This window comes from Artibeus jamaicensis, unplaced genomic scaffold (genome assembly GCF_021234435.1).
Source record: "Artibeus jamaicensis isolate MK-2021 breed Jamaican fruit bat unplaced genomic scaffold, CSHL_Jam_final contig_76, whole genome shotgun sequence".
Taxonomy (NCBI): Eukaryota; Metazoa; Chordata; class Mammalia; order Chiroptera; family Phyllostomidae; genus Artibeus; species Artibeus jamaicensis.
Genome location: NW_026521954.1, coordinates 12586354 through 12607293, shown reverse-complemented (window position 1 = coordinate 12607293; position 20940 = coordinate 12586354). Strand labels below are relative to the sequence as shown.

General features: G+C 37.7%; 1 protein-coding gene across 6 annotated transcripts in view; it reads left to right on the top strand.

The window, feature by feature from the left end:
• RBPJ (recombination signal binding protein for immunoglobulin kappa J region) overlaps positions 1-20940 on the top strand; it is a 220256-nt gene that overhangs the window by 142476 nt on the left and 56840 nt on the right. For 3 of the 6 annotated variants that reach the window (XM_053672324.1, XM_037156728.2, XM_037156726.2), the window contains exon 2: positions 3092-3274. The exons of the other annotated variants lie outside the window; for them this stretch is intronic. Coding sequence is in view for 1 of the 3 variants with exons in the window: in XM_037156728.2 (XP_037012623.1) it covers positions 3258-3274 (17 nt within the window). In the remaining 2 variants the exon portion in view is untranslated. The remainder of the gene's footprint in view (positions 1-3091; positions 3275-20940) is intronic. 6 annotated transcript variants of the gene reach the window in all.

The following is a 20940-nucleotide window of genomic DNA, read 5'->3' as shown; positions in this document are numbered from 1 at the left end:
CAGCCAGGGCTGATGAAGATATTTTTAAGTGACTGGTTAATTTTTTTACTGTAGCAGCTTTGAACCCTTGAATGTAATTCTGCAGTATTTTGTTTCAGAAATTTAAAAAGTGGTTTCTTTGATTCATCTAACACGTTTCAGTACATTGGTATAGTAGTTCTGTTGATCCCTCTTCAGTTACTTCTGGAATGCAGTATGAGCATGTGGTTTCTCATTTAAATCTTGAAGTTGCTTAGGAGTTTCCTGTCCTCAATTTGAGGGATTTTTCCTAGTGCTTTTAGATATTACTTTTAGTTTAACCATGTTTTAAAGCATTGTAGAGAGCTGTCCATCTACCCTTTTAATTTTTATTTTTGATTTTAGAGGGAGAGGAAAAGGTGGGAGAGAGACAGAGGAAAACATTGATGTGAGAGACAGCCATCAATTGGTTGTTCCCCATATGCGCCCCAACCTGGACAAACCTGCAACCCAGGCATGTGCTCTGACCGTGAATTGAACTGGGGAATCTTTTTGGTTTATAGGCTGATGCCCAACCAACTGAGCCACACTGGCTGGGGGTACTGTTTTTGGTCATTTTTATTACCGATAATCTGACTGAATGGCCTCACCTCTCTCATCTAATAAATGACTTTTCCCACTAGGCTCAGACTGGTAGCAGTCCATGGGATAGGACCAACCAAATTGGGAAATTTGGCAGTACTATGAATTCCAAGTCAGTTTTAAAAGATTTTCAAGTCCATAGCTTTATGAAAAAACTGGATTTCATTTTTAGGAATCAAATTAAGTTTCTGATTTGAGTGATTAACTATAATTCTGATCCTTTTTACAGACTTTTGTAAATGTGTATATAGTCTGTTGCTAAACCATAGCTAAAATTTTGTTTATATGCAGTGTCTGAGGTTTGAGTAAGAAGTGTTTATAATGTTAGACTATTGTTGTATCACCAGGTTGAAAGTAAACTTAAGTGTTGGACTTTTTTTTCCTGATTGCTTCTGGAGGATAGGTTGGCATTAGCAACATGAGTGTGGGTTTTAGAGTTGGACATGTGAGATTAACTGTCTGGCCATCATTTTCAATCTCTGATGTGTGATGTTGAGTAGATCACTTAAATCTCTCTGAGTGAGCCTCAATCTACTCACCTATAAAAGGAGGCAACTACTTATCAGTCTTATGAATGGTAGATCAGGATGAAATAAAATAGCATCAAGTGGTTACCATGGTACTTGGCATGTGGTCAACAAATGTTAGTTTAGCCCCAGTGCCACCCCTGTCCCCTAAGGGTGCTCTTCAACAATATCGTAGATTTAAGTTTCAGTTCTTTTCCCTTACTGCATATGTTCTTGGGTCCAATCACTTAACAAGAGAACTTCAGTTTTCTCTGTAAACTGGGCTTCTGAAAGTTAAATGAGTTAATAAGTATGTCATACTTAGACTTTTGTTATTATCTAACATATTTATATCCCACCTGATTTCCCCGTGGTTAACATTCTTATTTGAAACCACTCAAGGAACATTAACCTGATGGTACTGTGTAGGAGGCGTTTGTTTATTTGGGGGGCACAGAGTATAGAAAATAACGTGGATGTCCTTCCAGGAAGTGTGTATGTAATACAGAGGCATTCAGTGGTTTAGAGCTGCAGTGGGAACTCAGGGCGTTGCACGAATGTGGTAAAATGATCAGTTCAAAAAGATGCTGTGGCCGCAGTGATTTCATTGGGCTAGGGCCCTTGTTTCTGTTCCCTAGCTTCTCCCCACCTGCTCTCATAGAGTTCTTACCTATATGCAATCTGCCATTATCATCAGCTTTTTAAAGGGTGACCTGCATTTTGTAACCTGCATTCTCCACAACCTAAAATAGACCTAAATCTCTGGCATATGTAATTTTTCTGGCAGTGAACTTTCAAACACAGAACAGTTTAACTTTCTCCTTAGCACATACTTTTTAGCTTCTAGCTGGGCCTTTGTCATCTTTTGTTTCCTGTCTGGTAATCTTTATATGAGGTGTTCCTAAACCCTGGGTGTAACAGAACTTCTCCATGCTTTCTCTTTTCTTGAAAACCCTTTTTATAGTTTGCTTTTATTAAAAATTTCCTGATCAGTCATCCTAAAGTAATTTTAATTGCTTTATGACACAAATATATGTGTATCATTGATCATTTAAGTTAGTTTTATATTCATATAGCTTGAATATTCTTTTAACTATAGAATGCCAAACTTGAAGCAAAAGTGAATTCTTAGCCCTGGCTGGCGTAGCTCAGTGGATTGAGCGCGAGCCTGGGAACCAAGCAACCACGGTTCGATTCCCAGTCAGGGCACATGCCTGGGTTGCAGGCCAGTTCCCAGCAGGGGACACACGGGAGGCAACCATACATTGATATTTCTCTCCCTCTCTCCTTCCCTTCACCTCTAAAGATAAATAAAATTAATTTTTTAAAAAGTGAATTCTTAGGTTTAAAATGTAATACAAAAATTTCTTACTGTATCATTTTAGTAATAAAATGTTTTTAATGTTTTTATGTAAGAAAGGTGGGTGGGGTGAGGAGGAACCTGCCAAGACAATCACAGTGCAGCAGTAAAACTTGATAGTGAGCCACCTGTCTGTTCATTAATATGCATGCTCTACATAGAGGTATACTTTAGAAATGGGAGCTCTAATTAATTTAACGATTTCCATGTGATTAAAATGATTCAGTGATATGAATGCCAGGAGGGTCATTGTTTGAAGGAACCCCTGATGTATCTATTAGCAAATTCCATTTTATACAGGTGTGTGGTTAGTTTCCCGCTCTCATTGAACACAGAATAGAATAATTGGTTAATCAGAGGTGGACCTGGCCTCTGCCTGTCTTTTAGGTTATTTTTCATTCCTTGAAAAGAAAACTAAAGAATGAATTGGGTCAGAGATTTGTGGGGTTTGGTAGATCTCAACAAAGCAAAGGGCCGTCACTGACTGCTGAGAATTGTACTTCTCATTCATGCAGGGTTCACACGAAATGAGTGTCACATAATTGTAGTGGCCGCAGTTAATACAGTGTACAAGTGGCTTAACCTACCTACATTTAAGTCCTTATTTTTTGTTTTTGTTTTTAAGTCATTGAAATTATGAGACTGTCATTCAAATGGAAGCATTGTAGTTCCTCGGAACCATTATGATCTCAAAAGGAAAAGAGAATCATACAGATGCACTGGCTGAGGTGTTTTGAGGGGCATCGAAGTGTTCCGGGCTGTGACTTACCTTAACATGTTCTTGAAGTGCCATGGCATGGATTAAAAGGTATGCTTTGGAAATCTCCCAGTGGCCCAAAGGTCTTGGATAGAATGAGCATTCATGAGTCTATATTTAAATATATCATATTTTAAGATATTCTAGTACTTAGATTGCAGATGTGGTTATGGATTTATAGCACTAGTATTTGTGTTAAAAAAGCTGTATGTCATAAGATTGAAGAATGAATTTTTTTTGTTTTTGAGATATGGTTAGAGAAGACACTGGTGTGGATATTAATAGTAATTAATAGTAATATTAATTACTATTGGTAAAATTAATTAAATTAATTTTAATACTTTAAAATTATTAAATTTTAAATAGTAATTAGTAATTCCCCCACCCTAGATTTTAATAGTAATAAGCTGTAAGTTCTTCAACCAAATAATTGAGGGATTATTCCTGTACGAGTCTGGTTTAAGTCATAGACTCGTTTCTCTGCAGTGCTATTAAGTCATGGTGGCCTGAATAGGAAATGGTTGGACGAATCCTTCAATTAGGGCATTAATTTTACTAAACAAACTGATTCTTACTTGACCATTTAAAGTTTGTGATTGCTTTGTCTTTTACAAAGAGTTTTTCTAAATATATTTTATCGATTATGCTATTACAGTTGTCCCATATTTTTCCTCCCCATTATTCCCCTCTGCCCTGTACCCCGCCTCCCACCAGCATTCCCCCACCTTAGTTCATGTCTGTGGGTCATACATGTAAGTTCTTTGCTTCTTCGTTTCCCATACTGTTCTTAACCTCCATTTGTCTATTCTGTACCTACCCTTAATGCTTCTTAGTCCCTGTACCTTTTCCATCATTCTCTGCCCTCCTCCCTACTCCAGCCCTTTATATGATCTCCATTTCAGTGATTCTGTTCTTGTTCTAGTTGCTTGCTTAGTTTGTATTTGTGGGTGGGTTTTTTTGTTTATTTTGGTTTTTAGGTTCAGTTGTTGGTAGTTTTGAGTTTGTTGTCATTTTACTGTTCATATTTTCAATCATCTTCTTTTTCTTAGACAAGTCCCTTTCACATTTCATTATAATAAGGGCTTGGTGATGAACTCCTTGAACTTGACCTTATCTAGGAAGCACTTTATTTGCCCTTCCATTCTAAATGAAAGTTTTGCTGGATAGAGTAATCTTGGATGTAGGCCCTTGCCTTTCATGACTTCTAATACTTCTTTCCAGCCCCTTCTTGCTTGCAGGGTTTCTTTTGAGAAATCAGCTGACAGTCTTATGGGAACTCCTTTGTAGGCAAACTGTCTCCTTTTCTGTTGCTGCTTTTAAGATTCTCTCCTTATTTTTCATCTTGGGTAATGTAATTATGATGTGCCTGGTGTGTGCATCCTAGGGTCCAACTTCTTTGGGACTCTCTGAGTTTCGTGGACTTCCTGGAAGTCTATTTCCTTTGCCAGATTGGAGAAGTTCCCCTTCATTATTTTTTCAAATGTTCAATTTATTGCTCTCCCTCTTCTCCTTCTGGCACCCCTATGATTAGGATGTTGGAATGTTTAAAGTTGTCCCAGAGGTTCCTAAACTTCTCCTCATTTTTTTTTTGAATTCTTATTTCTTCATTCTGTTCTGGTTGAATGTTTATTTCTTCCTTCTGCTTCAAATTGTTGATTTGAGTCCCATTTTCTTTCCCTTCACTGTTGGTTCCCTGTATATTTTCCTTTATTTTGCTTTTCTTAGCCTTCACTTCTTTCTGTATTTTGCAGCTGTACTCAACCATTTCTGTGAGCATCCTGATTGCCAGTGTTTTGGACTCTGTGTCTGGTAGGTTTGCTTTCTCTTCACTGTTTAGTTCTTTTTCTGGAGCTTTGATCTGTTCTTTCATTTGGGCCATATTTTTTGTCTCTGTGCTCCTGTTACGTTGTTAGGGGCAGAGCCTTAGTTATTCACCAGGGCGGGACTACCCACGTAGCTGTGTTGTGACACTGTATGCGGGGTAGGGGTCTGAGAGGGAACACTGGCGCTTGCTCTACTCTCTGCCGGATTTCAGTCACTTCCCCTGGAAGGGCCACAAGCAAATTGGGCCCTTCTGGTGCTGATTTCCTGGTGGGTGGGCTTGTGTACATTCTAGGACGTGAGACCCATCTCCAATGAACTCTCTCCGATGAACTTTCCTGTGAGGCTGGGAGTTTTTCCTGCCACCTCAGCCCCCAGAGGTGTTTTCAGTCACAGGTTTGAGGCTTTATTTCCCCAAGCTGGAACCCTGGGTTGTGTGGCCTGTCTCACCCCCTAGTTGTTCCTCTCATTTTTTCCTCCTGGTTTATCCAATGCAAATTTGGGGCCTCCAGGTCTTCCAGCTGCTGCCATGCTGCCCTGCGCATCCTCTCTGCCTTCTCTCTGCCAGAGCTGCCCATCTCCACCTGCCCACCCCCCCATGAATGTTTAACTCCTTGGTTGTTGAACTTCCCTACAGTTCGATTTTCTGGCATTTCTGGTTGTTTTTGTTTTTAAATTTGTTGTCCTTCTCTTGGTTGTGTGAGGAGGTACAGTGTATCTGCCTACACCTCTGTCTTGGCTGGAAGCCTTTTACAAAGAATTTTTACTGAGAGGAAAATGAGTAATTATTTATTAATAGTGGGATTATATACAGCAAATCATTCATGTGTTTGTGGTGTGTAGTCCTGCTATTATTTGTGGTCGCTAGTAGTGGTAATTCCTGGCTTTGTATTACCCACTTAACCATCAAAAATTGTTTAGTTTTTTTTTTTATGTTAATAATATTTTATTTGAATGATGTAAGCAAAATCATTTCTTAATTATTTGAAACCTAACTTAATTTTGTATTGTGTGCTTGCCAGTAAATAATTTCTTAAGGGTGGTAGAAGTGAATCAACCCAGGGAGAATGCTGAATTCATTGTTGTCACATCAGGTTAAGAATTCTTGATCTTTTAAATAATGAAGAAAAATATTTGGGGAAGGTAGAGGTTTAAATCATGAATAGATAGATTTAATAGAATGCATTGGTGCAGTCTAAAACCTATGTCATTTAGGCTACGTTATGTTAAGATCCTTTGTGACATGTCAGCGGTTAAATTGTTAATGGAATTTAGTTATTAAACCTAAGATAAAACTGCTTTATATTAAATTCTAGTGTATAATGAGAAATGTAAGTTTTCCAAGTAAAGTCAGTTGTTTATTAACCAAAGCAATCATTCATTTAAACAAGGAATTTTAAGTCCGAAGCACAAAATAGTATCTACTGTCTAAAAAGATCTTTCCTGACATAATATATGGTACTTGATACATTGTTTACAAAATATATCTCTCTATAATATTTGCTAGTTTAACTTTAAAAATCTCTGTGGGGAAGCACTTTATTATTTGCTTGTTTTGTTTTAACTCCAAAGAAGACTTTTAAAAAAAAAAGATTTTATTTATTTTAGAGAGGGGAAGGGAGGGAGAGAGGGAAGATCAATGTGTGGTTGCCTCTTGCATGCCCCCTACTGGGCATCTGTCCTGCAACCCAGGCATGTGCCCTAGATTGGGAATTCAAAGGGTGACCCTTTGATTCTCAGGTCGGCACGCAGTGCATTGAGCTACAGCAGCTAGGGCTCTACAGAGGATTTTTGATGCACAGCCAGAGTTGGAAACTCCTCTTCTTTTGGAATAGTTTATAAATTAGACTGTGGAGCCAGCTGACCTATGTTTTGCATCTAACACTTTTTTATTTTGACAGACTATAAGAATGACCTGGAAAAATATAAATTTACATATTAAAAATATAACAAGTATATAATTATATATGTATATTATATTTTATGTGCCTATATGTATATAAATTATATGCACTCAGTGCAGAGTTGTGTATGGAGGGAACTAGTGATTAACAGTGGTGATGATTATTAACTGCCAGAACAAAAACCTCTTTTGGGGGGTAGAGTGCTATTACATTTTTTCATGTCCTGAGTCTTAAACTTTCCCCTGTGATCTTCTTAGAGTTAAGTAAACAATCACTATTCAACTGATGTTTTCAGTTTTCTGGGCCTTTCCTCTTCAGTGAAAGGTGATTGATTTGTGCATCTTCTAAAGCTGTGATTTTCAAATTGCAGATTTCAGTCCAAAAGTAAAGAGGACTGATGCAGGACAAGTAGTATTCCTCTTTCACAATAAATGACCAGACTACTAGTATTCATTCTTGAGAAATAGAACCAACCAAAACATTGATGGATGACCAGGAAAAAACATCGACAATTAGAATGACAAGTTCAAATTTAAACTTAGCTTTGAGAATTTCTTAAACTTTGGAGCCACTACCATTTTAAAAGCTCAGAAGTTAATTTGTTAACTACTTCATTATTAGCAGCTTACACATAATGGGTCTTACATTAGCATTTGATTATTGTTATCATGGTAAAAAAAATTGCCTGGGTGAAATTGCTGGAGACCTGCACATGGTATCTGCAGGTTTTCCTGTATTAAACTTTAAAATCTTGGGCTTCATTGAGCCAAAAACACTAGCCAAAAGTCTGGTCTTGGGCATGGAACCTAAACTACTAGGGGGGTGGGGGAAGAAGGAAGAAAGAGGTGGTCTGAAAGAATTTACTTCAACTATAGGCAAAAGGGTGGGAGAAGGTGAAGCAGGGCCAGCAGAGCCCGAATAAAGAAATTGCTGCTCCTATGGAGTGGCTGGAGTTAAGCAGTCCGGAAAACCCACGTGTAAACAACAGGGGGCTCATGGACTTAAATCACAGGTGGCAAACAAGGCCGAATCCGGCCTCCACCTTGTTTTATCCAACCCAGCACCTCGTTTCTACCCGGTGGCAGCGCCAAGCTCTTGCTTAACTGTTAAGGAGTGGTTACATTTATAAAGTCCTGAATTACATTTGCGTCTTTGAAGGCAACCAGGAGGCTGATGTGGTCCTCCAATGAAAATGAGTTTGACACCCCTGAGTTAGATGATGCCTTACTGAAATAATCTGGAAATAGCCACCTGGAAATCAGTCTGAATTTCCAACGGGCACAACAGGAATGTGAGAAGTCTTTTGTTACAGCTCTGTCACTTTCTTTCACTCTCAGGCCACTGTAAATTAATTTAGAACATCAAGATATTTTTCTTATCATTTTCCTCTCTTTCTTTCAGATTTTTTGAAGAAAGCATTCCTGTAGAGTGTTTGCATAATTTGAATTATGGTCAAATGGCCCTTTTTATAGCAATATGCAGGGCATCGTCCTACGTGACTGCGAAGGCTTATTCCAAGGGTTCGTGTTTCACGGAGGGCAATCTAAGGATTACAGAGTGGTTTTAGTGTTATCAGCCACTGATGAGGATTTCAGTTTCTTTGAAGAGTAACTTGTTCTACAAAGGTATAGGTGGCTAGTTCAATCTGTTGAGCAAGCATTAATATTAGTTGAGGGAAGCAACAAGTATTTTTTAAAAAGGTAAGGTAGTGAACCAACTTGTAATAGTTTCCTAAATACTGAGCTTCTCAATGCTGGCAACCAACCAAAAGGTGTAAGCAGGTAGACATCTAAATAAGAGGTATTTTCTATGGAAACAAAAGAGAAAAGTTAACGATTAATGTGAATTCTAAATGCAGTTTCTGGGTCTGTAAGGCTGTCAGTCAAGATTTCTAGATGCCGGGCACAAAGGTGCTGTTGCTAGGTGAAGGCAGGCAGCCACAGCCAGGCTCTCCTGGTCTGTAGAGTGTGAGTCGAGTGCCACCAGTGGTGGCATGGGGCGCTCAGGCCCACCTGGCATCATGTCCTGAGACTGGTGAATCATGATCTGCTGTGGTGATTTCTTGGAAGTGTACATACAGTCATCTAGCTGCATTTTAGTTACAAGCCAGAGAGTGTTAGAAAAATGGAAATTAATTTGGAGGGTTACATACAAATATTTAAGAAAATTAAAAGAATTCAGTCCAGTTTACAGGTGAAAAAAGAAAACTTTAAAGACAATTATCTGAACTAGAATCTAATATTCATAAATATGTATTATAGTTTCTAGTGGAAGTTTTTCTCTATAACCATCATTTTTGATCAAATATTGCCAAATTAAGACTTGTTTATTGCATAAGCCTGGTTTCAGTAATTTGACCTGATTATTTGTATAAATGTAGCAATAGCAATAGAGCATATAGGCTCTTGTAAAATTGCTCTAACATGACATTCTAGTCATAGCCTTGGTATTAAAGCCAGTTTTCACTTGTGTCCTATTATGAAGAGAACAGATTCTTATTGAATTTTTGTAAATAACCATGTTGCCATGAAAATAATAATACTCATTATTAAATTCTTGAGGGATCAGGTGGGGAGAAAAATACAAATGACAAAGGGATAATTTACCAAATTGCTCTAGGTCATTAAGTAGCAAGATAAGCAATGTGTCAAGCAAAAAAGCCTAAAATTAATTATCCTCAGTCATTGGATCTCATAATTAATTATCTTGAACATTCGCCAGTATTTCATGATTTCAGTTCTTTAGAGTGCTGTAAATCTTCATACAGTTTAAAGTATGATTTAAAATTTTATTCTTTGAAACCTGTATTTTAGACTAAGTCAGTCATCTCCCTGGATTTTTTTGAAGACAAACATACTTGCAAAAGCATCAGAGTAAAACAATAACTGTAAACGACAAAAAGAAAAACTTAAAATGACATGTTATAGATCTGATTATATAATGCTGTTGACAAATTTGCTTTTCTCTTACATAACATGTTGAGATAATTAGAATTACAAATGAAAATACTGTGTATAAAATACAACATAATTATTATCTCTTTATTTAACAAAGTTTCCCATATACTTTTAATATATCAAATAGGCCTAATTAGTTTAAATTTTCTGTTTTATAAGAAGAGAACAGATCTTTGAGGCATTCCAGGGGCCCACTGAACTAACCTAAAGCTATTTCCAGGTTAAGAAAGTTTCCTTTTAAAACTTGAACCCTGGGAAATTTGAAACAATATTAAATTATCCATTTACCCAAAGTGGCAATAAAAGATAAAGAAAAATACAGATTACATAATGTTAGTAAAACCTTAGTTCTTAGAATTGAGAGTTGTTTTCTTGAGTAAATCAAGTACCTGATTAAGACACTATAAAACACAACTATTTTATTTTTTAAAATATTTTATTTATTTATTTCTAGAGAGGAGGAAGGGAGGGAGAAAGGGGGGGAGAGAAACATCAATGTGTGGTTGCATCTTGTGCATTCCCTACTGTGGACCTGGCCTGCAAACCCAGGCATATTGCCTTGACTGGGAATCAAACTGGCAACCCTTTGGTTCACAGGCTGGCACTCAATCCACTGAACCACACTAGCCAGGGCAAAACACAACTATTTTAATAAAACATAGAATTGCTGCTTTCTAGGTAGAAAACTTTTTTCTAATATCTGGAGCAAAGCACTTAATACAGGAAAAAAACTTTATTTTTTAACCTAGTGAACAATAAAACTGGTTTTGCATCAGCTTACTTTTGATATTTAAATTTGCTTGTTTATAATAAATTCTTATTCAACTTTACCATATATAAAATTTCCCTTTTAAAAAAATTCTCTTTATAAATCTATGACTTTTCTTACCCAATTTAGGGTGTCTTTTCCTATTTATTCAGAAATTAACCAGCTTAGGACAAATAACTCAAAATATATCCATCCATACATTAGGCCAAGAAACAAGCTTCAGCTATTTTCTCCTGCCAATCTAAATTTAGAAGAGAGAACAATATTCTGAGCAATTCTAACTTGCCATTCATTTTTAATAAGGTTAGTCCATTTAGAAGTGGACTAACAAAGAAATGTGTACAAATCAACCTTGTTTATTTTCTAAGTCCTCCAGTGTTTGTGGGGAGTGGCAGGAGAAGGTTTGGAGTTTTGACTCCCATAATTTAAATTGCTTTCAACCAGTCAAGACTATGAAAGTTGTTTTTGAGTCAGTAGAGTGTTCTTTCATGCTATGACTACTCTTCCAAGCATGGAAAAGCCCATTCTCAGAGTTTCCAAAGCTAAGCTTAATAGCATTGCTCGGGGAAGGTGGGGAGACCAAACAGCAATAACATGCAATGCCCACAAGATGTCACCATGAGCTCAATTTTCTTGACTATACTACAAAGACAGTTAAGGACATCCCCTCAAACCCACCTGTGTCCATCATATTCGTGATACGGGCATGGACCCCACTCCATAGGGACACTGAGGGAACAGTCCCTCAACACATTTTGGGTGCCACTTACAGCCGCTTTCTGGAGGGAATACCCCTCCCAGTAAAACTGTGGGTTTGTACAATCCTGTGGGCGGCAGAGGGGCAGAAACATGAAGGAGCACACCAGGGGAGCGATGAACATCAAAGGGTTCTGTGGGTGTCACACCGTGACTTGGAAGAGCAGAGTTCCTATCTGCATCTTCAAAGGTTGGCCCCTCTTTTGGGTACCAAAATGTTAAACTAAAAATCTTTAACTTCCATAGCTGATAGTCTTTTTGTAAGGAAGGTTTTATTGAACCAAAAATGCTACCCAAAAGACCAGTCTTGAGGCTTGGAATTAAACCCCAGCAGCATGGCTAGGTAGAAAAGAATAGCATGTTAGCCATACCAGAGTTTTGCAGGGCTTTTTATACATCAAGTGGGGGGAGGGAGAAGAAGGAGCTGATCTGAAAGAATTTACATGAACTAGGCAGAGGGGGCTGGGGGAAGTTGAAGCAGGGCCTGTGGAAGAAGCTGGCTGCTGTTAAAGGTTGGCTAGGGCTAGTAATACAGAAAGCCCATTTGTAAACCAGGGGGATTAGGGTTAGATGGTGCCTGGTTGAGATAATCTTCTGAAATAGCCACCTGTAAATTAACGAAAATTCCAACAGGCCAAACTGGAATGTGAGAAATCCTTTGTTGTAATTCTTTTTTTTGCACTTCGAGCCACTATAATTTGTTAGAACATCTCAGATTTTTTTTATCACCCATCAGTTAGTTTCAGGTTCAACAAAAGTACAAGAAGGAATATAAACTGCTAAGGACTCCTTTTCAGGTGTATTGTTTGTAGCCCCATTTAGACCTTGACACCAGTTATTTATAGAATTTGTTAGAAGCTGGGTTATCACTTTTTTGGAGTGTCAACCTGCTTCACTAACAAACATCTCTACTGTTGAGCAGGTAATGGTAACCTATGGCATTGTAGCATTTCAAGGCATTTTTTCATAAGAGACTGTCACATAAGAAATGTATAAACCTGCTTAGAATTTTTATGACTTTGAGCCAAACTGACAACAATTGCTTGGAAGTAAAATCTCAATGGATTGAGAGAATGCTCAAGAGAACTGCAATTTTGCACCTTCTTTTAAACTTTACAATCGAAGTCATAAAGTGTTACATGACATCCATTGGTGATTGATTAGGGAGGCAGAAGAAGGCAAAACTGGAAACCTCTGGGACTGGATAAAAAGTAAAACAAGTAGACACGTACTTCTTTTACATTTGTGGTATAGGATAGTTTGCAGTTAACAATTAACCCGGTAACAGCCCTGGCCAGGTAATTCAGTTGGTTAGAGCGTCCTCCTGATTTCCCCCAGGTTTCTGGGTCTGATCCCTGCTCTGGACATGCACAAGACTCAACCAATGAATGCATAAGTAAGTGGAACAACACATAGATCTCTCTCTCTCTCTCTCTCCCCCTCCTTCCTCCCCCTAAAAATCAGTTAAAAACAAAACAAAACACGTTAACAGGATAACAGTAACAATGAGGAGTTTTGTGGTCCCTGCTCTGGTGCTACCCTGAAATTCCAAAGGTATGTTATGTAGATGCAAAAGAGAGAACGGGCAGGCCCAGTTAAGGCAAAGACTGACCTTTGTCTGGGAAGGTAGGGGCCTAGGGCATGCCTACCCACTCCCACTTTGCTTTTAGTAGGACCGTTTTAATTTCAGACCATCCTGTGTGATTATTTCAGGTCTCTGAATTGTGTATGGCCCACCATGCCGGCCTCCCTGAGCTTGTCAGGTTTATTACGTGCTCTTTTTTGTCCACAGTAGATAATTTCATTGATGAAGAAATTAATCATCATTTTAGCTCTTTGAACTTAGTAAATAAATAGTTCCTTTTTCTCAGTATAACATTTGTAAAGTTAATATCAGCTATTAGTCCATGATAATTTTTGTTTTCGTCACTTAAAAATTTTTTTTAACAGATAACTTATTGTGGTTCATTATTTAGTGACTATGTGCTGTGTACAGACTTATATGTGAAAACTTGACGTTAATATTATATGTACTCAAGTTAAGCTAAAGAAGAATACAAGCTTATAGCTTTGGCCATCTTTCTGTAGTGTGTGCTTATGCCACTAAAAAAAGTGTTGTCCAGCAGACAGGTGATGGCCTAAAAATGCACTGGTAAGCCCTGGCCAGTGCTCAGTTGGTCGGCACATCAGGTTGTGGGTTTGATCCCGGGAGGCAACGTGTTCATATTTGTCTCATTCATGTTTCTCTCTCACCACCCTCTACTCTAAAATCAATAAACATATTCTTGGATAAGGATTAATATTCACTGTGCATCTCCAATTTATTGTGCTAACAGGTTGGCTGTTCAGCATTACTGGGATACTTACAATTTTGAAAGGCTCTGGATTTGACTATTCCCTAGAGCTGTTAGTAGAATCTGATTTTTTAAATTTATTTAACCTCATGGCATTGTTTTATATTTTCTAGTTAGATTACTACAGCTTTTCATCCTTGGGAATAAACATTTTTGATTTGCTGAGGAATAGTTTACAGAGTAAGAAATGTTTTTTCTGAAATATAAAGTTTTTTTTTCACATAGTAGGTGGTTCAATGGTAAAACACATTGGTGTTAATTTATCAGTGAATTAGGAATAATAGTTATAAAAAGCAAAGTCATTAGTTTGGAAAGGCACTGAAAATAAATGGCTTAAGGATCAGAGTATGGATTCCTTATATTTATATGTAGTTCTTGTCATCTTCAACCTTAGTATGGTCAGTGTGTAATCAAAAGTAGGGGGAAGTCCTACATTGTGACATTCTGGCTTCAGGTTTTTCCTTTAAGTTTGAAATGATGCCTACCTCTTAGAGATTGTTAATGAGAATCAAGTGAGAACACATATAAGGAGGTATATTCTGTTTGTTACATTCTGCTTGTCTATTCTGTGTAAAACAAAACAATTTTAATTTCCTGGCTGAAAGCCTTTTTATTAAAAGAAAAGCATTATTAGGCCATTGCTAGCAAAAAAAAAATCTTGAGGCTAGACCCACAGTGGCATGGCTAGGCGTCCCTATATAATGACAATGCATCCCTCATCTGGAGTTTTGCAAGGCTTCTTTATACAGCAAGTAGCAAGCAGTCCTGAAAGACTTTACTTTAGGTAAACAAAGGGTAGGTGAGTAGGAGAATCTGGGCTAGGGAAATAGGCAAAACCCAAGTGTAAATAAGAAGTGGAAGCTCCTGGGGTTCTGGAGTCCCATGCTTGGCTATGTATTCTTGTTTAGATAACCTTAGATTATAGCCACCTGGAAGTTAATTTAGTAATTCTAACATACGCTAAGGGGTGTGAGTACTCTTGTTGGTTGTTCTCAGCAGTTGTTAACTGCTTAGCCCCCCTTTTCTCTTCCTTCCATCCTCTGGCCTTCTGTAATTTAGTTCAGGACATGTTGGGCTTTTTTCCTTGCCTTTTGTTACACAGGCACACCTGGGAGATTTTGCTGGTGGAGGGTCTTTCCTTAAACTTGGCAGGGGCAGGGACAGGAATTAGCATCTGTCAAGCACAATAAAATGAGATACACCTACATATGAGGCCAGTTTAACAAGCTATGAATGTAAGTAGTAATGAGAATGTCATCTAACTGTGGAATCAGGGAATGGAAACATAGGAGATCATTTGGGAATGCAATTGTTGATGGCATTTGTCAAGGCAAGAATGAAGGAAAGGTCAGTGATACTAACACTGTAGAAAAGAGAGACTACACGTATTAAAAGAGCGTGCACTATGCACGTGTAGAAATTGATGAAATCAAAACATTAAGAAATAAGTTGCTACAAGGAAGCTCATCTTTAAAGAAAAACTGTTTTCTAGTTGTAGAATTTGATGTAGGGCAGGTAAGTTTGTAAGACACAGTTTGGGACTTTATATAATTTAAAATATAGCACTGACAAATACCAGGTAAATACATAGTATGAATGACACAGACTGAAAGTTAAGTCTACACCTACCAGTGTAGACTTTACCTTTGTGTTCCTCATTGCTACCCTCAGACTGCCATGGCTTTTGCTGCTGTACTGCTGTTTCACCACCATAAATTACTGGTGATCTATACTTCTAATCACTTCAAAGGTTCTGACTCTCAATTCAGAACCTTTCCTTTGCCCATGCTGAGCAGAGCCTCCTCAAATGATGACTGAAGTACTAGGCTTCCTGTAGTTTACTGCCCAAGGCAAAGCAGTTTGGTGCTACATTTTGCCCCATCCACCCCTGCGCTCCTTGTCGTATGTTCCCCTTTCAGCATCTCAGGCCCTCCTGTGAGGCTAGCACAGCAGGCAGGTTAGTGGCACAGAAACACTGGCAAGCTTGGAATTGCAGTTAAGACTGCTTCAGAGTAGTTTTGAGCTTTCCTGCAAATGTAGGTTGACTATTAAAATATGACATGTGATAACAGAAAGCTAAATTATAATTCAAAAGAAATGTTTTGGGTATTAATACTCAAGCAGAAAGGCATTTCCTTATCCATGCAGTGGTGTTACTAGAAGCATTTTGGAAAGTTCTTCTCCTTTCCCTAGATATGAATTTTGATCATTTTATTATTTTTGCTTATTGAATATTCTCCCTTTTAACTCAGTATCCTCCTTTACATGTTTTAAAGTAATCATCATTATTTTAAATTTCCCCCCCATGGCTCAGGCTTTTTTGAGACAGCCTTATTCCTTATAAACCTCAATCATAGCCTTTATGCATTAGACCTTATTTGGGCTATCCCATTCATGAACGTTCTGATCTGTAGTGATTAGAAGGAAAATGAAAGGCAGATGCACTGCTAAATTCTACTACTTCAGCATACCAAGTTGTGTGTTAGAGGTTTAGCTGTTGTAGAAATCAGCCAAACACAGTGTGATACAGGTTGGCCTGGAGCTGTGTCTGTGGAAGCTCTACCAATAGAAAAATGAAGACTGCAGAACTTCTTTGTTAAACTGAAGGCATGTGTGTGTAGACTCTTGATCCTTTTTAACTCAGAAAACAAATGGACTTTGTGGTAGTACAAACACTCAAGTCATGAAACTTTCACAGTTCCCACTGCAATCGGAGCCTGTTCCCCTTGTTCAGGGAAAATACCAGAGTAGTTGTCAAACTTATAACATGCATGTGTGTGGTTGCACTCTTGTCTGTATGCTTATTGTGTGTGCAGTGGCCAAAGTGTGGCTGTCATGTAGGTGCCTTTAGAGTTCCTGAGTTTTATGTACTTACAACTTTAGAAAACATTTTCTCACTTTTTAGTAATCAAAGAAAAATTTACCCTTTGCCCTTATAAAATTTAGTCAGTAGTGGAAGTTGTTAGGAGGGTAATGAAAGAAGCTTTCTTTTCAGGTTTGCTGTTGACTCCTCACGTGAGCAAACCAAATCTATGCTGTAGCATAGAAATTTTTAGGATCAATTAGTGCATTTTATAATTCTGTCATAAAAATTGAGTCTCTGAGCACCCCTTCATATGCAATTAAATTCTATCTCAATGTAGAACATATGGGAAACAAGAACATTATACTCTTCTTACACTTTGAAACAAATCCACCATTTTGTGAACTTGGGCAAGGTCGTTTCTGATTTCTTCATCCACGTATTGAGGAGAACAGCACCTGCCTTGTAAGATTCAGATGTGTATGAAGTGAGATGCATGTGCAGTGTGGAGCTGCCAGGGTAGTATATTTGATGTGTCGGGGCCGTGTTTCTTACCTGCTGCCCTGTGTTCACTGTGTCTGGTACCATGTCCAACACACAGCTGGCACTTAAATGTGTGTTAAGTGGTTAATGAGAGAAAGATACCGAGAATCTAGGAAAACAATTAGACCGTTTTCTCCTTCCTGTTCATCTCATTTTAAATGAGCTGGGCAAAGGAAGGTAGTTTTAAAATTAACAATAGGGGCATTCTAATCCTAGTGTATGTTCAGTATTTGTCCATGACACTGCATAATTAATAACTTTTTAAATGTGTACTCCTGTGATAGATGGTTTGCCAGGACCATAGTCAATCCTAGTCTTTTGCTTACTAAGTAGCAGAGAAGACTGTTGGAATAGTTTATCTGAAATTTGGATAGGGAAGAGGACCAGTTTTGTCAGAACTTACATCCTCATTGACTTAATATTTAAGTTTTCTTCATATGAAATACAGACATCCTGTACTGGTGTAGCTGAGGACAAGAAATCATCGCCTTGTAAAGTGTTGGTTTTAAAATGGGATTTGAAGACATTGTAATAAAGTCCAGGAAAGAACATTTTTTCAACCAGGAAAGAACTTTTTCCCCAAACCAGCCATTCATTCCAAAAACTTTAAAATATGTGTATAAGAAATATGTTTCTTAATTAAAGTAATATACCTACAGAAGAGCAGAACACACACTCACAAATGTATAATAAAGTGAATTTTCACAAAGTGAGCGCATGGGTGATCACCACACAAATGAAGACCTAGAATAAATATTACCACTTCCCCAGAAGCCCTTCTTGTGGCCCCTCCTGGTCTCTATGCATCCCTGTCAAAATGGCAACTATTCTGTCAAACACCGTAGTTTTGTACTTAAGATTCTGATTTTTTTGCTAGTGATCATGTAGTAATAGTTTGCATGTGTAGTAACAGTTTGTTTGCTTTCATTGCCGAATAGCGCTCTGTTGTATGATTGATTATTCTGTAGTTTATCTGATCCTCGGACAGTGGTCATTGGGTTGTTTCTAGTTTTGGGTTTTTATGTCTGACGATGCCACAGCCATTCTCGTACAGCTATTTTGGTACCTGTTTGTACACATTTGGTGGCATTGCATTTTTACTACTTTTGAACTTTATCAGCAATAATATACTAAAGTTCATTTGGGGGGTTAAATTGTTGTATGCCTTTCTCTGTTTTTATTTGGAGCCAGCTTATTCTAGACCTGCGGTATGAAAATCCTTTTGATGTCTAGAGCCTGCGATTGTATTTTGCTATTTACCTAAGCCAGACAATTAGTAAAGAATAAAACATTTGTCAACTTAGTAATACATTCTGGAGCAAAACGGGATTTTTGTTGCTGTCTGCCATCATCACTAATAATTGTGTGAAGGGTGTATGTGGGTGTTGTTTTATATGTGCACTTGGGAGGGAATGAAACTGTAGGTCTTACTTCCTCTTCAAAGTTAATGCTACTGACGGATAGATTTTTGTATATGTACATAGGCCTGACTGGGGGGTGCTGTGTAACCAGCAATCTGTTCCTAATTGCTCATGTGGGTTTTCATTTGTTTCGTTAATAAATACAAATGGTGCTTCTTTGAATACCTCTGTACGTGTATTTTTGCACAGTCACAGATTGTCTACCTATATAATAAATTTTCACAATTGAAATGGTTAGGAATTCAAAGCAGTGCACATCTTGACTTGTAATACACATTTCTAAAATGTTTTCCAAAAAAGATTGCACAAATTTAAACTTCCAACAGTGCAATTGTGCACCAGTACTGGGTATTATCCATTAAATCTATAGCAAGCAACGTTTAAGTAATATTCATAAGAACATATAAGCTATGCCAGGGAGTTGGTCACAGAGTCTCTTCTGTGTCACCTTCCACTAATGTTTTTTGATAGGTTTTTCACCCCCATGTTTCGTGGCAAGCAGGGTCATGCCAGCTCCTTGATCTGGAGCTTCGTGCTTTTCTCTGAGTGCGACCTTATTCTTACATGATTTTTAGTTCGTGGAAAAATTGCAAGAATATTACAGAGAAGTTCACCCAGATACCACATGTTAACCTTTTTTACTGTATTTGCTTTATCCCTGTGTATATTTGCACACCACACACACACTCTTAACCTGGACCATTTGAACGTAAGAAGTTGACATCATAAACTTAACACTAAAGCTATTGTTTATAAAAATAAGGACATTGTCTTAATATCCTCTGTACAGTTATTAAAACCAGAAAATTAAAATTAATATAATTCTATTTTCTAATCTGTTAGTTTCATTCAGATTTTGTCAGTTCTTTAAATAATATTCTTTGTAGAAGAAGTAAATTCTGGATAGTATGTTGCATTCAGTTGTGAGAACGACATCCACGAAGATCACATATAAAAGTCTTATATGAAAAGTATGCATCGTAAAACCTACGGATGGCTTCAGCAAAAGGCAGCAATGAGACAATGAGCAAACCACTCCAGTTTCATGTATCAGGAGATTGACTGGGACAAACTGATACCAAATGCCCCCTAATACGATGAATCAAGAAGAGCAAAGTATATGGTATCACGTGTCTTCAGCGTCTTTTTAATCTGGGCCAGTCCCTCGGTGTTTTGTTTGCCTTTCATAATTTTGGTGCTTTTAAATGTAAAGTCCAGTTACTTTCTTAGCTATTTCACAATTTAGATACATGTTTCTCATGTTTAGATTCAGGTTCTGCATTTTTAGGGCAGTGATACCATATACTTTGCTCTTCTTGATTCATCGTATTAGGGGGCATTTGGTATCAGTTTGTCCCAGTCAGTCTCTTGATACATGAAACTGGAGTAGTTTGCTCATTGTCTCATTGCCGCCTTTTGCTGAAGCCATCCGTAGGTTTTACGATGCATACTTTTCATATAAGACTTTTATATGTGATCTTCGTGGATGTCGTTCTCACAACTCAGTTGTGCTGTCTGGATAATTAATAGGCTTGTGGCTGTGGGAAAATCCAGGTATGGATTTTTGGAAAGGTACCCTTAACCTGGTAATGATATCAGAGAGACCCAAAAAGCCAGATAGTGAAACTAGCTGGAGATGATGGTTTCAGTCATTTTGCATTTTTATATCTTTCTACTCTTCCTGATTTATCACACAAAATGCTGGTAGTCTGTTATAAAGTTAAGTTTGTTGTTGCTGTTTTTAATCGAAAACTAAAAGGCGGAATAAATGAACTTTAAAAACTAAGAAAACAGTACTTTTCAAATGTTCTACCAAGTAGAGGAAAGAGAAGGGGGAGCATGTTACTGTACCTGATGGCACCAGCTGCAAGCATGGCGTGTCTTTGAAATCTACCCCATGTGCTATTTATTCTGTTAATGAAACATGTTGCATACAGGTGATAGTCCAGGAGAATACAGCGTGCCTTGATCATCTGTGTTGGTAGTAGCCAAGGCCTATTAGTTACACCTGGAAAGTTGTAAGCCAGAACACTGTTTAATATGGTTCTTACCGTAAGAGCAGGTTCAAAACTAGTAACTGAAGTACAGCGAAGGCTGACATGTCTTGCTCAAAGTTGTGTGACTTAATAGGCTGTTTTCTGACATGGATAGAGAATAAATAAGCTTTTCAAAGTAAAGGCAAACTATATATTTACTCTAAATACATTTCAATTAACCTCTTCAATCATATTCAATAGGCTGAATACTTCAGTCTTTTCTAAAATTTTAGTTTTTATAAATCATATAGATGAATATCTTGACATTAATCACTGTCCTGTTTGTCCTAGTAACACGTATGTTTCCTTAGGGGATAGATTTGTAATCTCTTGTTCATTGATGAAAACGAATG